The 19,616-nt window shown below is 44.9% G+C and overlaps 2 protein-coding genes and 1 long non-coding RNA gene across 6 annotated transcripts in view; 2 read left to right on the forward strand and 1 right to left on the reverse strand.

Moving 5' to 3' along the window:
- The window catches only part of LOC310748311, a 29,080-nt gene extending 11,887 nt beyond the window's left edge, over window positions 1–17,193 (reverse strand). Inside the window, exons 1-2 of one of the 2 annotated variants that reach the window (XR_014541276.1) lie at window positions 16,770–17,193; window positions 3,524–3,695 (exon numbers count right to left, since the gene is read on the reverse strand). This is a non-coding gene — a long non-coding RNA (uncharacterized lncRNA). Of the gene's footprint in view, window positions 1–3,338; window positions 3,696–16,769 lie in introns of those variants that run through there. The other variant, XR_014541277.1, reaches the window with a different exon arrangement.
- Window positions 1–19,616, forward strand: part of MOCOS (molybdenum cofactor sulfurase) — a 563,966-nt gene that overhangs the window by 281,796 nt on the left and 262,554 nt on the right. The window contains exon 13 of one of the 2 annotated variants that reach the window (XR_014541271.1): window positions 13,688–13,920. The exons of the other annotated variant lie outside the window; for it this stretch is intronic. The gene's annotated coding sequence lies outside the window, so the exon portion shown is untranslated. Of the gene's footprint in view, window positions 1–13,687; window positions 13,921–19,616 lie in introns of those variants that run through there. 2 annotated transcript variants of the gene reach the window in all.
- EPB41L4B (erythrocyte membrane protein band 4.1 like 4B) overlaps window positions 1–19,616 on the forward strand; it is a 68,164-nt gene that overhangs the window by 23,444 nt on the left and 25,104 nt on the right. For both annotated transcript variants that reach the window (XM_083583894.1, XM_083583895.1), the window contains exon 2: window positions 18,950–19,054. In XM_083583894.1, coding sequence (XP_083440020.1) covers window positions 18,950–19,054 — 105 coding nt within the window. The remainder of the gene's footprint in view (window positions 1–18,949; window positions 19,055–19,616) is intronic.

Raw genomic sequence — 19,616 nt, forward strand, 5'->3', positions numbered from 1 at the left:
GGGAAGGAGGTGATAGGATCAGCATAAAGGGAGGCATAAAAATCTCTAAACATAATATACTTACTGTTATCATCATATTTAAGGGTACCTGCCTTATCCCTTAGCTGTTCTTAATGTTCATTCTTTTCTGAATACGGTTAACAAGCATCTTAGACTTCTTATCACCATGTTCATCATATTTTTGTTTGCGGAAAAGCAAATTTGTAGAGATTTTTTATGTTTCCAAGGCTGTGACTTCTGCTCTCCTAGCATTCAAGGTCCTTAAAGTCTTCTTCCTGCCACCTCTTATGTGCTTTAGTTCAAGCTGCCTTATTTCCAGTAGGAGGTGATCTGATTCTTTGGCAGTCTTTCTTTTGATTGCTTTCACTTCACTAATGCAGGTCCTCTGATGATGCCTTCATAGCTTCCCAGACTGTTGCAAGAGGCATTCTCTCTGTGGTGTTAATATCCAAGTAGTTATTTATTTCTGAAAAGAGGTGGTCTGTTGCCAGCTTATTCGGTAGGAAAATTGCAGGAAATCTCCAGCAAGATGATGACTTGGGTTTTTCTTGGAGACGTAAGGTGGCCCCCACTGGAGCGTGGTCGGAAACAGTGCGACAACCAATCTTTGATTCAACAATTCTTTGAAAGTCTGATGTTGAAATCATGACAAAATTGAGACAGGAGTATGATGAGTAACAACTTGAAAAAATGAAAAGTCTTTAGTAGTTGGGTGGAGCTCTCTCCATATGTCTGCCAGGTTGTGTTCGCGAAGTATGGCTTCCAATGCTGAGGGTGTTTTACATGACTTGGTTACAGTGGGACCGGTTCTGTCCCGGTGGGGATCTCATACAAGATTTAATTCCCCTCCCAATAGCACCATGCCTTCCTGGAATCCAGATAGTTCTTGCAGAGTGAGTCGGAGAAATTGTAACTGTCCTTTCTTCAGAGAGCAAAGTGAGGCTACAGTTGGTGTGATGCCTTTCCTTGGGCCTTTGACAGAGTGGCCTCTCTTGTCTGTCAAAGTTCCCTTGAGGGTAAAAATCAGACTGTTGGAAATCAGCACCGCTACCCCTCTTGCTTTTGATGTGCCAGGAGATGAGATTTGGACATCAAAGCCTTTGAGACAATGAATTCTATCCATTTGCTTCTTACAGTGTGTTTCCTGTAGGCATATTATTTTAGGTTTTCCCATTTGAGCAGTAGCTTGACTCTTTGTTGTTTCACTGGTGAGTTGAGACCATTGACATTTATGGTGAGTATTTTTCAATAATAATAATAATAATAATAATAATAATAATAATAATAATAATTTATTATTTATACCCCGCCCATCTGGCTGGGTTTCCCCAGCCACTCTGGGCGGCTTCCAACACAATATTAAAATACAGTAATGCATCAAACATTAAAAGCTTCCCTAAACAGGGCTGCCTTCAGATGTCGTTTCTAGTTTCGATATCATCCATTGGCCAGATTATTATTATTATTTAAATTTGTTAGTCATTTTATTTTGCCAAGGGTAACCTAGAGTGACTTACAACCAACCAGACAGACGGATTCCTCCACATAGACACATTAAAACAAGGGGGGGGGGGATACATTAAAAACATTCTGCCCCCTTTCAAAAGGCCACATATAGTTAAAGTTTTAGCCCAGCACCTAAAGATATGTAGTGAAGGCAAGCCTCCCTGAGGAAATTTTACTGCTGTTGAGATTACTCCGGGTCTGAGCCTTTTCACTGGGGGGAAGTGGTAGTTCTTTTGCGTCTAAGGAACTCCCACCCTTCCATAGTAAAATACGAAAGAGGGTAGAGATTTCTTTTTCTGATGCCACCGCTGTTTCTCGAGGCTCAAGATCTCCTCTTGAGCTTTCCCAGGGTTGCATAGCCCTTGTGTAGCCCCAAAAAGACTCCCTTTGGTGACTGCTCCGTCTCCGAGTAGCTCAGGTGCGCACCCGCTTTGATCTGCAGGAAGTCGGCAGTCCCACCCCAACCTGTGTCATGCTGCCGTTTTCCAGAACTGCCCTCCTTCTGTTGCTTGGTTCCTCAAACGTCAGAGGCTGCGAGCACAACCATGAAGCACAGAACCTGGACACAGAGTTTGCCCTCGCTCTCTACCAAAGCTGGGCAGAGCTCCACCACGGAACGAACCTCACTGTTTCCCCAGTGAGCGTGTCTCTTTCTTTGGGGCTCAAGGGAGTGCATTGGTCCAGCGGCAGCATGCTCTCAGCATGCACTCATGGTGAGGCATCCCTTTGAGAAACAGCTTTTCAGTCATGAACTTCACCTTACAGCTTGGACTGTCAAGGCAGTGGATGGTATATGTTAGGTCAATACTGACCACTGTCTCTCTTCAGCCACACGTGAAGAGTTTGGGTCACAGCAGGCTCCGGAGAGCGGGGACGAGGGAAGAAGCGTTGGGGGACCAAGGGGCAGAGAGAGCCAAGCCCGATTCCTCCCAGAGCTGGCCCCGCCTGACCACGTAAGCGTGTTGCAACGGAGGAGGCGGGCCCAGCGGGGAGGCAGCTCCATCCTTATTTCAGACATTGTGATATATCGGTATACTGCAATGTTTAGCTGGTGTTATATTGTGATGTTGAAAGCCAGATACCATCCAGCCCTAGTGGAGTGCAGGGCTTGCTGTTACTGCAGCGTACATTGGGGCTGTGACACGGTGTGTATGTAAAAGGTCCCAGGTTCAGTCTCATGAGCCACATGGAGACTTCTTGGCAGAGCTGGTCAGAAGAGGAGAAGGAACAGGACAGGACTGTGGAATTGGATCCTGGGAAGGGGCCCATTGGCTTGGGAGGTGCTGATCTTGACACTGGGGAGGGACCAGGTTGGTTGTCAAATGGAGGTCTCATCCCCAGTACAATTGGACATCCCAAGAGCTGAGGAGGAGTCCCCTGTTTCCCATTGCCTCCGGATTGGCAGCTGAGGCCGGAACAGACAGCAAATTAGCTGTGAGACTCTGTCTCCATATCCAAGGATGTGGTGCTAGCTGTGCCAGCACAAGCCGATCCAGCCTACTCTCCAGAAAGCCTGTTTGCTTGCCCCAGTGGGCTCTTCAAAAGGCGAGCTGCAAAGCGTTGGGACAATGTCTTAGTTATGCCTAGCCATGAACATTAGGACTGATATAACTGCTGACTTGCACACCTTGTAACCTGATCTTTGTTTAGCCATTGCATTTGGCGAAAAGGGAGCCAAGAGTACTGTGTCTTCAAGGGGAGCCAGAACAATGCCCTGCTCGTGATCTTCCAGGGGCCAGTGTTAGACACAGAATCCTGGACAAAATAGACTTTGTTTCTGACCCAGCTAAGGGATTCTTAAGTTCTGATTACAGTGTACCATGATGCTATAATTTAGACTGGTAGTGTTTTTACTATTGTCTCCAAAGGCAGTTTGCAACAAACATGTTTTGCTATGTGCGCCTTACAGGTGCAATGAACAGAGGACTGGGATAAGCTGTGGCTCCTTGCTATGTAGACATGCGGGGGCGAAGCACACATGACATTGCATGCTGTGTGAAGCAGCTGTCCCTTGTACCTCATTCTCAGGCATCAGTCCTCTTCCAAGTTGGCCTAGGAAACAGATGGTATGTACTGCAGGTATTCAGCTGTCTATTCAGAATCCATTTATCCATTCTTCCTGAGACCTATTTTTAACTTTTGTCAATTCTGTTGTTGTTGTGACAAGTTTGTGTAGCAGAGTTGATTGGCTATAATAAAGATAAAGTAAATTAGCAGAAAGCAAACTTAAACTGTTGATATACACTACAATTTCTTATTCCAAGCATGCACATTTCCTAATAGCAGGTACTAATTGGTTGACAGAGTCATCAGAACATGCTGATTTGCGCCTAAATGTAACTTTTATGTTATTCAGAAGAGTTTAGCATACATGTGCATGCCTGCACATGCATTATGTATATGTTAAGGTGCATAACAACCAGCTGCTGAGCACATTCTGCAGGTCTCACAGATAATGTATTTTTCAGAAATATAATGCATCTAGTGTTTTAAAAATACAACAAATTCTAGTGTACTAGAAACTCATATTGGTATTTTGGGATACGTCAACATTCCCCAGACCCCGTAGAGACTTGTCCATGAGGGGTTCCTGAAGTGGCGTTGGGGCAGACATGTGGGTCTTTCACATGGAATCAATGCATCTGGCAGGAGGCAGACTTAGCGCATGTGATCCACACAATCGCCCTGTGTGACGGGCTGATTTAAACTTTATCCCAGTGATGTGAGAGCTTGTTCACAGAGAAGAGGCTTCCGTGAATTTGGATGCAGGTGTAAAGAGCCCCGTGCTCATGACTTATGTCCGACTGCATTTGGCTGATATTTGGATCTTGAATAAGGAAACTATATTTAAATTTCAAAATGTGGACTTCTGCCTATCTCTTTGTACCCATACAAAGTCTCCAAATGAGGCTACTTGCAATCCACATTCTATTTTAAGTCGACACCAAGGCCCCAGAGATCATGGAAGAGTTGGAAGGGACCCTGAGGATCATCTAGTTCAACCCCCTGCAATCCAGGAATATTCACCTGTCCCTCATAGGGAATGAAGCTGCCACCATGGTGTTATCATAGCATAGCATACCATGGGCCGAATCATAGAATTGGAGGGTGCCTTGTTAAGCTGTTCTGTTGACTCCCATGCTCAGTGTGGGAAAACCAAACGCAAAGCATCCCCAACAGATGGCTCTCCAGGCTCTGCTTGAGAAGCAGATACCGTACTTGGTATGGAGACACAAATATTGGAGAACGGAACAAAACTGCAGAGTGTGAGTAATTAAGGAGTAATTCAACTCTCTGAATTAACCTGGAGAGATACAAGGAGGAAGGCATTTTCTTTGTAATATTTCTTTTTAAATTTTCATTTTATAATGTTATATAAAACAGAGAGAACAATTGTAACAGATGAAAATCAAAATATAAAAACAAAGTAAAATAGGCACCAAGGATGAGTGCAGTTGCACATGCAATAAAATAACAAAGTTCAAGTAAAAAATATTAACATTATCATCAGATTATCAAGCCAAGGTAAATATTTGGAATGCTCTCAGTCTGTCAGTTTTGCCAGCCAAACTTTGAACAGGAGCTTTCAAACTGTGTGTGTTTGTGTTTGGATGTTCTCTCTCTTTTCTTACACACACACACACACACACACACACACACACACACACACTGTCTACATGTATATTTTGTGTGTCTATTGACATCAAGCTAAAAGCATTTTTGATTAGTGAGGCCTACCCAGATATGTAGAATGTTGAGGGGTGTGTGTGTGTGCTTAATATATTTTACTGATTTTTCAAAATAACATGTAATAACAATCCTCCCAACCAACATCCCCCACTTCACACACCCCACCCTCCAAATGCAGGTTCCTCATGGGAAAACATTGTTCCAAAGTGTCAGGTGTGAGTCTGGTGGACCTCATTCTGAGTGACAGTCAGTTGTGTGTGTAATAAAAGAATGCCGCTATAAAGTTATCCTCTTCTCCTTTTCCAGCTAATGCCTTGATGTCCTTAGTTAATTTTTTGAAAGTGCCAGTATCCCTACTTTCTTTTTCCACTGTGATGATAATAATTAAAGGTAAAGGACCCCTGACAGTTAAGTCCAGTCGCGAATGACTCTGGGGTTATGGCGCTCATCTCGCTTTACTGGCCGGGGGGGGCGACGTTTGTCCACTCCGCAGACAGTTTTTCTGGGTCATGTGGCCAGCATGACTAAGCCGCTTCTGGTGAAACCAGAGCAGCGCATGGAAACGCCGTTTACCTTCCCACCGGAGTGGTACCTATTTATCTACTTGCGCTTTGAGGTGCTTTTGAACTGCTAGGTTGGCAGGAGCAGGGACCGAGCAACAGGAGCTCACCCGATCGTGGGGATTCGAACCGCTGACCTTCCGTTTGGCAAGCCCAAGGCTCAGTGGTTTACACCACAGCGCCACCCGCATCCCACGATGATAATAATAATGATTATTAAATCTGTATACCACCCTTCATCCGTAGATCTCGGAGCAGATCACAGCATAAAAATACAAGATAATAACACAAAATGCATAATAAAAACAAGTACAAAACAAACCTATAACCCCCTCACCTCACCCCACTCCCACTAACACATTTGAAGGAGTATAGGATGTTAATCAGCCAAAGGCCTAGTTAAAGAGGAATGTTTTTGCCTGGCTCCTAAAGGTGGATAATGAAGGCGCCAGCTGACTCTCCCTGGGGACTTCCTATTTTGAGCTATGTAGTATTCTAGTGGCAATGTAAAGGAAGGTGATTAGTGCTTTGTATGTCAAATTAACACTATCACCTTAAAAACTGTTAGCAGAACCAAGGTTGGGGTGTAAGTAATGTTATGGTTTGTAATCAAACTTCTGTCACTAACAACAGTCTTCCAGAATGCTTGCAGTTTATAACAATCCCACCACATGTGAATAGTTCTGATATCTTTACACCCTCTAATGAAGCACCCCAGTGCCAGTGATAAGTCCATAATAATAAAGATTGAGTTGAGGCTGAAGGTTCCCCTTCTTGGGTGGAAGGACACTTTCATGTTAAGCTTGTGGTCCACCAAGACCCCCAGATCCTTTCCACATGTACTTCTAGTAAGCCAGGTGTTCCCCATCCTCTATTTGTGCACCTGGTTCTTCCTGCCTAAGTGCAGAACCTGGCATTTGTCCCTATTGAAATTCACTTTGTTAGCTTGCGCCCAGTTCTCCAATCTGTTAAGGTCATTTTGAATTATGATTCTGTCTTCTACTGAATTAGCTCCCCCTCCCAGTTTGGTGTCACCTGCAAATTGGATGAGCATCCCCTCAATTCCTTCAAGTCATTTATAAAGACGTTGAACAACAACAGGCCCAGGACAGAGCCCTGAGGCAGCCCACTGGTCACTTTTTTCCAGTCAACCTGCTACAAATCCACCTGTTGCCTCATTCAACCAGCTTCCTCGCGAGAATATCACGGGGGACTTTGTCAAAAGCCTTGCTGAAATCAAGATACACTATGTCCACAGCATTCCCCTGATCCAACAAGTTTGTAATTCCATCAAAAAAAGAAATGATATTGCTGGCATTACTTATTTTTTAGAAACCCATGCTGGGTCTTAGTGATCACAGCATCCTTTTCTAAATACTCACAGACTGACAGTTGAATTATCTGTTCTGAAGTGAAATGCTATTCTTTCTTTGCATATAACATTTATATCTTGGGGGTGGGGGTTGTATATGATGAAGGCATGTTCCTGGGCTCTCCTCAGCAGAAACATAATAATAAAAACTGTGAGAATGATCAGGTACATGTTGTTGTTGTTGTTGTTCTTTAGTCGTGTCCAACTCTTCGTGACCCCGTGGACCAGAACACGCCAGGCATTCCTGTCTTCAACTGCCTCCCGCAGTTTGGTCAAACTCATGCTGGTCGCTTCGAGAGCACTGTCCAACCATCTCATCCTCTGTCGTCCCCTTCTCCTTGTGCCCTCCATCTTTCCCAACATCAGGGTCTTTTCCAGGGAGTCTTCTCTTCTCATGAGGTGGCCAAAGTATTGGAGCCTCAGCCTCACGATCTGTCCTTCCAGTGAGCACTCAGGGCTGATTTCCTTCAGAATGGATAGGTTTGATCTTCTTGCAGTCCAAGGGACTCTCAAGAGTCTCCTCCAGCACCATAATTCAAAAGCATCAATTCTTCGGTGATCAGCCTTCTTTATGGTCCAGTTCTCACTTCCATACATCACTACTGGGAAAACAATAGCTTTAACTATATGGACCTTTGTCGGTAAGGTGATGTCTCTGCTTTTTAAGATGCTGTCTAGGTTTGTCATTGCTTTTCTCCCAAGAAGCAGGCGTCTTTTAATTTCGTGACTGCTGTCACCATCTGCAGTGATCATGGAACCCAAGAAAGTAAAATTTCTCACTGCCTCCATTTCTTCCCCTTCTATTTGCAGGAGGTGATGGGACCAGTGGCCATGATCTTCGTTTTTTTGATGTTGAGCTTCAGACCATATTTTGCGCTCACCTCTTTCACCTTCATTAAGAGGTTCTTTAATTCCTCTTCACTTTCTGCCATCAAGGTTGTATCATCTGCATATCTGAAGTTGTTGATATTTCTTCCCACGATCTTAATTCCGGCTAGGGATTCATCCAGCCCAGCCTTTCGCATGATGAATTCTGCATATAAGTTAAATAAGCAGGGAGACAATATACAGCCTTGTCGTACCCCTTTCCCAATTTTGAACCAATCAGTTGTTCCATATCCAGTTCTAACTGTAGCTTCTTGTCCCACATAGAGATTTCTCAGGAGACAGATGAGGTGATCAGGCACTCCCATTTCTTTAAGAACTTGCCATAGTTTGCTGTGGTTGACATAGTTAAAGGCTTTTGCGTAGTCAATGAAGCAGAAGTATCAGGTACATACCAGAGAGTAAGTCCTATTGAACTCAGTGGGACTTACTGCTGAGTAAAAGTGCTGGATTGCAGTATAAAACTGTTGCAGAGGCAGGAAGAAGATTAACAAAATCCATCCTCCTGGCAAACTGGGGAAATATCTCCTCCCTCACGCAGTTTAGCACATCCTACACCTTTCCTCAGCAGTTTCTTTTTCTTTGAGAAAAACAAGAAGCTCATGTAAATGTAAACTGAGTTTTAATAATAAAGAAAACTGTTAACAAAATAACAGAATGGGAAACTAAACACAACAACATGAGGCAAGTTTTGAGGCAAGAAACAAGGTGGCAGTTGGTCCCTCTTAACGGATCACACCCTGAAGGGAGGGGCTGATCCAGAGCAGAACCCCCAAGAGACCCTCCCCAGGGTGGGTGGGAGAGGGAGAGAGAGAGAACGAGAGAACACACAGAAGCAAGCCAGACTTCCAAGTGCTTATCTTGTGAACTTGCCATTTAAATTGTTTAATCATGTTGCAAAAAAGAGGACCGGGTGAGGAGATCTGATCTCTTCATCACTTTTAATGGATCTCAGAGACGTGAAGGAGAGGGTAAAGCAAAAGGAGAAAGGACCTTTCTGGGGGCTAGGATGCGAGGTCCCTTCCAACTCTGCAACGGATTCTCTTCCTCCGCTCCCCGCCCCTCCAGAATTTCCTTCTCACAGGGGAGCCTATCTTCCGCTTCACTGCAGACAGCCTCTCCACATTTTCCAGCTCTCCCTCTCCCTGCATCACATTGTAAATAAGGCACCTTCAGCTTCATGGGGAAAGGGGACAGTAAGAGCTTGTGGCTGCTGTTCACGTTTTCATATTTCTCTCCATTTGAAGCACAGACATGCAGGGATCCTGGCTGCCCCCCCAGCTGCGGCTCTGATTGAGTTCACGTATAAAACCCACTGTAACACTGTCCTTTATGCAGCCCTCTGTGTCTAGTTTATCCTTCTCTTGTGCCCTCCTTTCTTTTGCCACTGCCCCCAGCTCTAAAGTTAACTTTCAGCCAACAGAATGCTGTGAAGAGAATAGAGTGGCCCCCAGAAAATGCCCCCCCCCCAATTACCAATAAAAGTTTCCTTCCAAAAAGTTAGTTAGTAAATGGACAGAAAAGGCCCAATGTAAGTCCTGTAAACCAATCCTAAATGCAACAATTATATCACCTTTCCGAATGTGTAAAGTGGTTGGATCTGGTTGCATGGCTGACTGCAGAACAGAGGGAAAGCGGAGTCCCTGAGTGCAAGGCAGCCTGGCTCAGGTATTGAGATTCACTCCTCTTGTTTACAGGAAACACAAGCTCTACAGAGTTCAGCGTCCTAGAAAAAAAGCAGCCTTGTACCAGTTATAACTTGTACAACAAGAAGTACCTAGTTAACAGCAACAAGCGTGGAATAATCATTACAAACGCCATGCTGAAAACTGAAGTTATGTGTTCATGCTCCTGTGGAATTAAAAGTGTGCATGGGGGCTTCTCTGTATTTTGAGTATGCCAAATTGCATTTTGTTCAGTAGGATGTGTTGTCCTTGGGAGCCACATCTGGAATTATATGCTCACGTTACTCTGCACACTTTAATTAAACTTGAGAAAATCTCTGCATGCCACAGAAATTAGCAAATACCATGTACCGTATTTTTCGCACCATAGGACGCTCCGTCCCATAGGACGCACCTAGTTTTTTTGGGGGGAAATAAAGGAAAAAAAATTTCCCTTTATTTCCCCCCCAAAAGCAGGTCGGGGAAACGGAACCAGGTCGAGGAACAGCGGGATGGTGGCGCTGCGCCTCCCTGCTGTCCCCCGAGCTTGTGGGGCTGGCTGATGTCTGCCTGGCGCGCGGGGCGCTCTGCTTCAGCGGGCCCCACCCGCCAGGCAGCAGGCTGCTATCCGCAGCGTGGGGAGCCCTGCGGGGAACTCCTGCAGGGCTCCCCACGCTGCGGGTGTCTGCCCAGCGTGAGGGGCGCTCTGATTCAGGCCGCCCCACCCGCCGGGCGGCAGGCTGCTATCCGCAGCTTGGGGAGCCTTGCGGGGAACTCCTGCAGGGCTCCCCACGCTGCAGATGTCTGCCTGGCGCGAGGGGCGCTCTGCTTCAGGGCGCCCCACCCGCCTGGCGGCAGGCTGCTATCCGCAGCTTGGGGAGCCTTGCGGGGAACTCCTGCAGGGCTCCCCACGCTGCAGATGTCTGCCTGGCGCGAGGGGCGCTCTGCTTCAGGGCGCCCCACCCGCCTGGCGGCAGGCTGCTATCCACAGCTTGGGGAGCCTTGCGGGGAACTCCTGCAGGGCTCCCCACGCTGCAGATGTCTGCCTGGCGCGAGGGGCGCTCTGCTTCAGGGCGCCCCACCCGCCGGGCGGCAGGCTGCTATCCGCAGCGTGGGGAGCCCTGTGGGGAACTCCTGCAAGGCTCCCCACGCTGCGGATGTGTTCCCGAAGCGCCGGGCGCTCTGCTTTCAGGGCGCCCAATGCTCCGGGAAGCAGGCTACCATCCGCAGCCTAGACACGGCTAGCGGAGCGCTGTGCTAATCCCGAAGTTTGGGGCGTGCGGAGCTCAGCGCGCCCCAAGCTTCTGGGTGCCGGCAAGGTCTCCGCTAGACGGCTAGCGGAGACCTTGCCGGCACCCAGAAGCTTGGGGCGCGCTGAGCTCCGCACGCCCCAAGCTTCGGGATTAATGCAGCACTCCGCTAGCCGTGGGAGAGCTGGGTCTCCCATGGCTAGCGGATAGCTTCCTGAAGCCTGGAGAGCGAGAGGGGTCGGTGCGCACCGACCCCTCTCGCTCTCCAGGCTTCAGTGAAAGCCTGCATTCGCTCCATAGGACGCACACACATTTTCCCTTGCTTTTTAGGAGGGAAAAAGTGCGTCCTATGGTGCGAAAAATACGGTAAGTAATGAGAAGGGCCCAGAGGGCACTGGTCGGCAGCCACAAAATTCTTGCAGAAGTACAAGAAGTACAAGGGGTATATTTTCTCCCCACCGCGTGCACTTAGTTTTAGGGGAAATCTAGAAGCATGAGTTCCTCTCCAGCTGATTTTTAGATACTTCAGAATTTACTACTCATCTAAGAAAATCATTCTCTTACATAACTTAGTTAAGAGTTAGATGCACAAAGCTACTGGTGTTCAAGTTCTGTAACTGTAACTTCTCAAGGCTTTGTAAAATGGAGTTAACCCTCAACATAATGTTGGAAAATGTGCCTTTTGCCCTCCAAGTCAGTTAACAGTGTGAGTCATACTGTGAACTTTATCAGGCAGTAATCTTACACTTTTAAAATTGCAAATTCATTACAGTCATCTGTGCTTTATGTGGAATAACAGGCTCAACAGGGTTCTCTAGTCCAGGTTGTGGTTACTCATTAAACATGCAAATCGAAAAATATTTCATAACTCTAAATGAAGCAACTGACATTGTTTTTCAGGGGGGTAGGTATTTGAAAATATGAATATGAATTTTCATGCCCCTCTGTTTATGTATGTGTTCATATTGAAATAGGATTAACTTTGAATCAGAGAATTGGAAAAAGACCAAAAGGGTCATCTATTTCAACCCACTGCAATGTGATACATTTCCCACTCCTGACCACTTGCTACTTGGAAATCAGTGTGGAAGAAGGACTCTGTGGGTGAACTGAAAGATTCTCAATGGCTTAAGATCTGGTCCACTCGTCTCTTTAGGTCTGTGTCTGCTAACATTAGGGATAATTCTTTGAAGGTGGTCCACCTCTGGTTTTTAGACTCCAGTCAACTAGCTGAGGTCTACTTCCTCATTATGTTGGTGGGATTGTACTTCTACTCAATCCACCAGAACCTGTCTCTGCATGCAGGGAAGGGTTTGAGACCCATCAGCTCCCCTCACCTGGTCAGCCGGCAAGTCAAAGTCGTTTCCTGCAATGTGGCCGCTGTCATATGCTGACAGCTTCTAGGGACCACAGGTGAGAACTGAGTGCACAGTAGAGCCCAAAGGTGGACAGACTACTCCAGAAAGAGCACAAAATCTCCCCCACCATCGGTACTACCCCCCCCCATACACCCCTTTTTAAGTAAAATAAATAAATCAAAAGACAGCAAGCAGCAAATATTTGAATTCATGATCCTTCTATCTCTGGTTTTATTTCATGTGGTGGTGGTAATTTTATTTTTTCTTCGATTTAGTAGCATAGGAAGGGAGGGTGGGGAGGCGGGTCACCCAGGACAGCACTGGGGCTGCAGGGTGCCCAAACAGCTGCATCCCTCCTGGGTGCCCTCCAGCAGGCCCAGTGCTGTCGTGAAATGCAGCTGGGGTGCTCTGCGGGCCGGCACACACCAGCTGCATCCCTGCCGGGTGTCCCTTGCCCACTTGGGACCCCCTGCCTCCATGGCACAAGCAGGGATGCTACACCAGTGCTCCTGCCTTCTTCCCACAAAGAGCCTCAGGAAAAGAGGGGAGAGAAGGCAGGCAGAGCCCAGGAGACAGGTGCCCTCAGGGATTCAGTCTGCAGGTCACTCACTCTTCCTCACTGTTACTAGACAAACACATTCAACGAACAATTTCCCATGGAAATGTAAAGCGTCAGAGAACCTTCCTGATCATGTTGTTTTTGGGAAAACTTTGTGCGGCCCCTCCAGGCGCCCTCTGTGCACAGCCACCCCCCCAACCTGGCTCCCCAGAGCAAACCGCCTGGTCTGAAACTAGAGCTCAGACTTACCTTTGGCAGCCCTGCCTAGCCCAACGGCGAGAGGACCAGACAAGGGGCATTCTCACTTCCCATTCACTCAGGTGGCACGCCCTGCCCACTTCTGCCCCATGGCACAGCACATGCAAGCGCACCTCTGGCCCCCCAGGCACAGGTGGGTGGGGCTATGCCAGTGCTTCGATTTGCAAATGTTGGAAGAATTACCCTGCCAGTGCAAACAGGGTGTATTTGATTTAAATAACTAGTCAGTAAGACTTGATTTTAATCATTTTTTTTTTTTTTTACAAAAAGACTCATTCTTGCTGGTATAAGGTTTCATTTCTTAAATAATAAATTTTCAGAGTAGTTTAGATACTCATGGTATGGGAAAGGGAAAATACATAAAGGCTTTTCAAACCATATAATAAGAAAGTCATTAATAAGAGTGTGGGAAAAATAAAAAGATCTGTTAGAGAGGAAAACACCATGGTGGCTGTCACCCACTGAAGCATTTTCACTTAAGTCGACCAAAAAAGTAAGCTGGTTGACATATAGAGAGTTGTTAACAGAAGAAAAAGGTAAACTCAAACTAAAGGAGTATGATGAGCTGAAAGACTATCTACAAAGTTGGTTACACCATAGGCAATTAAATGATTTTTTTTAAGGAAGACAATAAAAAGGGGTTTAGTTATACAATCTCCAGATTTCAAAAAGAAATAGTGGAAGAGAATGTTAAATTGTTTAAAAAAGCATATAGTATTTTATTACAGTGTGAAACCAAAGATGAAGAGGTAAAATCAGTTATGATTAAATGGGCTCAGGATGTGGGACACAACATCCAATTTGAAAGTTGGGAAAAATTATGGAAGGTTGATATAAAATTCACAGATTGCATACTATTACATACTATTAGAGAATTACATGGAAATGATGTATAGATGGTATATCACACCAGTGAAAATGGCAAAGATGTTTAGGAAAGAAAATAACAGATGTTGGAGATGTAAGGAAAAGGAAGGAACATTTTATCATATGTGGTGGGAATGCCGCCCAGAGTGGCTGGGGAAACTCAGCCAGATGAGCGGGGTATAAATAATAAATTATTATTATTATGCATATAGATTAAAAATATTGGGAAATGATATACAATGAATTGAAAAAAAAGTTTAAAATGAATTTTATCAAACACCCTGAAGCCCTTTTGTTAGGTATCTCAAATCAAGAGCTATCAAAAGAAAAATGGACATTATTGATGTATGCTACAACAGCAGCAAGAATCTTGATTGCACAATATTGGAAGACGGAAGAAATGGAAGACGGAAGAAATACCATCAAAGGAACAATGGCAAGAAAAGCTGATGAACTATGTAGAATTGGCTAAGCTAACAGCTACGAGGGAAGGACAAAAAGGACTTCAAAAGAGTCTGGAAACCATTTACAGTTTATTTGCAGAAACAACAGAATGGACTGGATTCACTGGCAGGATTTGAATAAACTTTCACAACTTCATTTGAGTAACAGATATTTTAAAGAAATGATAAGCGATTTTATTTTTGGGTAGGAAAAGCAGGATACGATATATAAAACTAAATAACTCAGCAGAGGGGGAGTTGAGGGAAGTCCAGAGGAGGGGAGGGAGAATAATTGTAAATAACATGATGAATGAGATTGGTATCATTAATTGTTATAAAATTCAATAAATATTTGGAGGGGGAGAGAAATACATAGACAAATAATTATGAATTATTGTGAGGTTTCATAAGTTAACTGTTTATATTTGGACAACTTTTCTGATGTACTTTTGGAAGCGGGGGGGAGGAAAGATAAAGTTGGTAGGCCTAGTCTGGAAGAGGCTTGCAGAAAGAGGAGGCGGAGGAGAAACAGGCTGGTGGAAAGCTGGAAAAGGGGAACCGAGGACTGCAGCGGAGAACTTCAGGGATTCCTGCTGCAGGACTGAAGTTCCAGGTAGAGGCTTTATTGTTTGGAGAATGTCAGGGGAGCCCTGGGAAGAAGGGCCTGGAACCAGTGAAATCTTCTTAATTGACCTGCAAGCACTTCAAGGACTTCCAGATCCCAGTTATTATTTCCACCCCTTTGGATTTGCTTCTGCATTCAGGTGCCTATTCTGTACAGTTGGGTGTGAGTGCAGTTGTTGGGACCCAGTGGGATTGGGAAGAGGTTGCCAGCCCTGAAGAGCCTTCAGCACTTGCCTCAAGTCTGAGGTGCACGGATACGCAACTGACTTGCACAATTAATACACAAAGATCCCAAGACTTGTGGAATATTCTGCTCACGAGGTTGCACTTTCATTTTCACTGCTTCACACTTAGCTACTTGGGCAGATCAATTCCACTCCAAACAATCTATTCACTGAGCCTCTTGGAACTTAGCCTTTCAGAGGCAAGGGCTTGGTTCTGTGTACATAAATTTGCAAAGGAACAATGGCATTAAGGTTTTCTCCTCAACACTGTATGTTTATTTTATAACATTTTTCCTGTGAAGAAAAGGCATGTTATCTCTGCAGACACAAATTCACACTTTTGAGAGCTGCAAAAACAAGCATCTGTGATAATATCTTCTTGTTAGAAAAACTGCCCCAAATAATCTTATAGAAGCCTCTGGAAGAGCATGACATTGTGAATGGATTAATGGAATTCATTTATAAAAAAAACCCACTGCATATTAAACCTCATGCTACGTAATTAAAAACAAATCCTTATTTCCTGATGAATAGCCTTTGGACTATAATGTAACTTACCGTAGATTAGATGACCCCCCCCCAAATTGGCAGCTGCAATTTGGGATTTTGTCTTATGAGCCCAGTTGCCTAATACACTGGGCTGCTCCGCGCTGGGAGAAGGCTGCCCGGAGCGAAGCGCAGCCCGCCGCCCCGTTGCTGCTTCCGAAGCAGCAGTGGGCGGGCTCCGCGCCAGGCCGCTCTCTCCCGGTGCGGAGTGGAGCCCCGACTTTTTAACCTCTTTTTCGGGGTTAAAAACCCGCCTTATTCGCCGAAATTTAAAGTAAATAGAAAACTATCTTTAGAAAGATTTTTCCTCCCAAATGATTTTATCTTTTTAAAATCTGATTTAAATTTTTTAAAAATCAGATTACAAAATAATAATAATAATAATAATAATAATAATAATAATAAATTTTTATTTATACCCCGCCCTCCTCAGGGCGGGAAAAACCAATAAAATTACAATAAAACATAATGGGGGGGGGAAACAAACAAACAAACAAAACAGTTTATAAAAATACGGGTTAAAATACAATTTAAAATGCAGCCTCATTTTAATAGTAGCCCATAAATCAACCATAATGGGAGGGAAACATAAGGGTCAGACTGAGTCCAAAGCAAAGGCCAGGCGGAACAGCTCCATATTGCAGGCCCTGCGGAAAGATGTCAAGTCCCGCAGGGCCCTGGTCTCTTGGGACAGAGCATTCCACCAAGTCGGGGCCACGGCCAAAAAAGCCCTGGCCCTAGTTGAGACCAATCTAACCACCTTGCAACCCGGGACCTCCAAAGTGTTGTTATTTATGGACCTTAAGGTCCTCTGAGGGGCATACCAGGAGAGACAGCCCCGTATATATGAGGGTCCTATCATTAATTTTTATCCACCCTGGTTCAGAAAACCAACCCCAAATTTACCCTCAACTCTACCCTCCTTTCCAGATGTTTGGGTTGCAACTCAAAATCACTTCCTACCTTGTGAATTCCTCATGGAGGTTGTTTGGCTCCGATGAATGGTATTTGATTCGAAAGTGCAACGTATATGGTGGCTCAACTAGATGAAGAAAGGTTTTTAAATGTCAAAAGCCAGAAGCCGTGCAGTAACTCATACAATACTCTATTACAACGAACGAAGGTATTTTGTGAAAGTGCTGAAGCCTTTGGCGTGAGCAGGGCTGATGTCACAAAGGCCGAGCAGTGATGCTGTCACAGAGAGACTAAGCAGGAGAGGGGAGTCCAGGCAGCACTGCCGAAGGAGAAGAGCTGAACTAGATGTAATGATGGCAGATGTGTTTGTTTCATCACAGATTTGTTGGGGGAACCAAAAAGCTGCCTTAGTAGCATTTGGAAGCAGCCCCTCTGATTCAGATCCACTCTGCCATTCCACTCTGCGCCCTATGGTTGGGTGCGTCCTGTAGAACAAAAAATACGGTAGATAAATAGGTTCCGCTCTGGCAGAAAGGTAAACGGTGTTCCCGTGCACTGCTCTGGATCGCAAGAAGTGGCTTAGTCAAGCTGGCCACATGACCCAGAAGCTGTAAGTAAAGCGAGATGAGTGCCGCTACCCCAGAGTCGGCAACGACTGGACCTAATGGTCAGGGGTCCCTTTACCTTTTACTAATTATATATATTTAGAATTTTATTGAAAATTAAGAACCTCTCCCTTTGTTCCTGGGAATGTGCTGGTGAATATTTTTTCTTTGAACTTTGTGTTCTTTGATAGCTGACCTGTTTATAGGGACTAGCTTGAAACATGGTGACTTAATTGGTCCTTTTGTTAACCTTAAAAATGTGTTCTTCGTATTCTTTTTCATAATTGCCATTTGTGCCATCCTGTTCAGATGCCCTGGCTTTTGTATGAGTGTATGTGTGAGTGTGCAAGAGAGAGAGAGAGAGGGAGAATCTTTATGTGGGCTGTACTGCTTTAGAACGCAGTTAGAGGGCTCACGTGTCTGAATATTCCTTCATATTTAAAATAAATAAAATTAAAATTGCTTGATGCATGAAACCAGATGTCAACAAAGCATGCTCTTGATATGCTGGTTTTCTAACATCCCTTCCTGGAGAAGACTTGGATATTTTTCACACCAGTAAGTTAAGCAAGAAAGCCTTTGCAGGGGTTTGCAGTTGGCAAGTAATGCAGCAAAAGACCCGTGAGAGTTTTGACCTGTTCACTTACTGCTTTCTGGGGAGAAATCCCAATTCAGTAAGAGGATCTAATGCACTGTAACATTTATTTTGAATGTTTAAAAAACATGGTTCAGGGACAGACCGGAAAGTGGTTTCATTCAAGTAGGTGGCAGAGCCTGACTTAACTTGTGATGGAGATGCCTGTTGAAACCATTTCAATTGCTCTGGTGGATCATCTATACCAGGAGGAAGACAGATTGTGGATTATACTGGATCCCTCAGTAGCTTTTATACCTGGTATGCTTCAGGATAAGTTCTTGGGCTGGGGACTGGAGACACCATTTTTCTGTGATTTTCCACTCCTATCAGGAGGGCCAGAACCTTGAGACTGGATTACTGCAATGCACTTTACGTGGGGCTGCCTTTGAAGAGAGTCCAGAAATTGCAGTTAGTCCAGAACACTCAGGCTAGGTCACAAACAGGGACTGGACAAAGAAAACTTACTTTGCCTGTGTTGGTCTTAGTGTTCATGGCTTAGGACCCAAATATTTCTTGGGCTGCCTTCTGCTCTTTTGATCTGTCCACTTCCTGAAAGTATCGTCTGGCACTTTTTGAGGGGTGCCCTTGCCTTCTGAAATATAGTGAGGAGCGAGCAGAGAGGATGCCTTTTTCTTTGGTGGCTCCTTGCCTTTGGAATACCTACTTCAAGGAAGTCCAGACCTTGTTGCCGCCATTTAGGCAAAACCCTCCCCACCCCCCTGGCATTCAAGAACTACAGTAAGCATCTTTAACTCGGAGCAGTTTGCTTTTACTGTCTATTTGAACAGGCAGTTGCTGCTCCAGTTGCTTTAATTTTCTGTATTAGCTTGAGTTTGTTATGCTGTTGTACTTTTTCTTTACTACCTTTCTGTTAGCTGAAAGCGCAATATTATGTTGAAGTTGTCAGATGTCAGTAAATAAATATTGTTTGTATGAAACATGCGTGTAACTATATTTCCTCCTTTTTATATAATCCTTTCTTGTAGAAACATGCAAAAGGGCAGGATTTATTTGACCAGATTGTGTACCATTTGGATCTTGTGGAAACGGATTACTTTGGCCTTCAGTTCATGGATACATCCCAGATTTTGGTATGTAAATGAGCTTTATTTTATGGTAATTATGGTGTCTAGAAGCATATACTAAAAGCTCTGATAAGGAAGACCTTGTTTATATAATGTTGTGTGCCAGGTGGACCATTGTTTCCTGACTAGGTCAGAAAACTGGCACAAGTTTCAGAATTGCTCTGTGGAAGCTAGTGTGTCTTCAGTCCTTGGGTCTGGCTCTTATGCCAATAAGATGCATCTTGAGAAGCATTTTTACATCCTGGCTGCATTCTACTGAGAGAGGGTGTGGGATGCTATAGAAAGGTATTCTTTATTGGCTGTGTTTTGCATATTGCCTCCAGTCGGATGTAAGAAGCCAAATAAGTAGTACAAGAATGAAGCCCAAGAGCAGGGATCCAAATGAGAAAGAAAGTGTGTCATTGCAGATTTGCTCTCCAGGACCCTCCACCTAGTGGGGGAAGTGATGAATACTGCTAGCCCCTCTTTCCACCTGAGCAGAGCTTGCATGTTTTCCTGCAGATATGCAAGACTGATCCGTGCTCTGAGGCTCACTCTCTTTCTCCCTTTTTGCTCCCTGCAAAGAAGC

Source organism: Podarcis filfolensis (assembly GCF_964270895.1).
Source record: "Podarcis filfolensis genome assembly, chromosome: 13".
Taxonomy (NCBI): Eukaryota; Metazoa; Chordata; class Lepidosauria; order Squamata; family Lacertidae; genus Podarcis; species Podarcis filfolensis.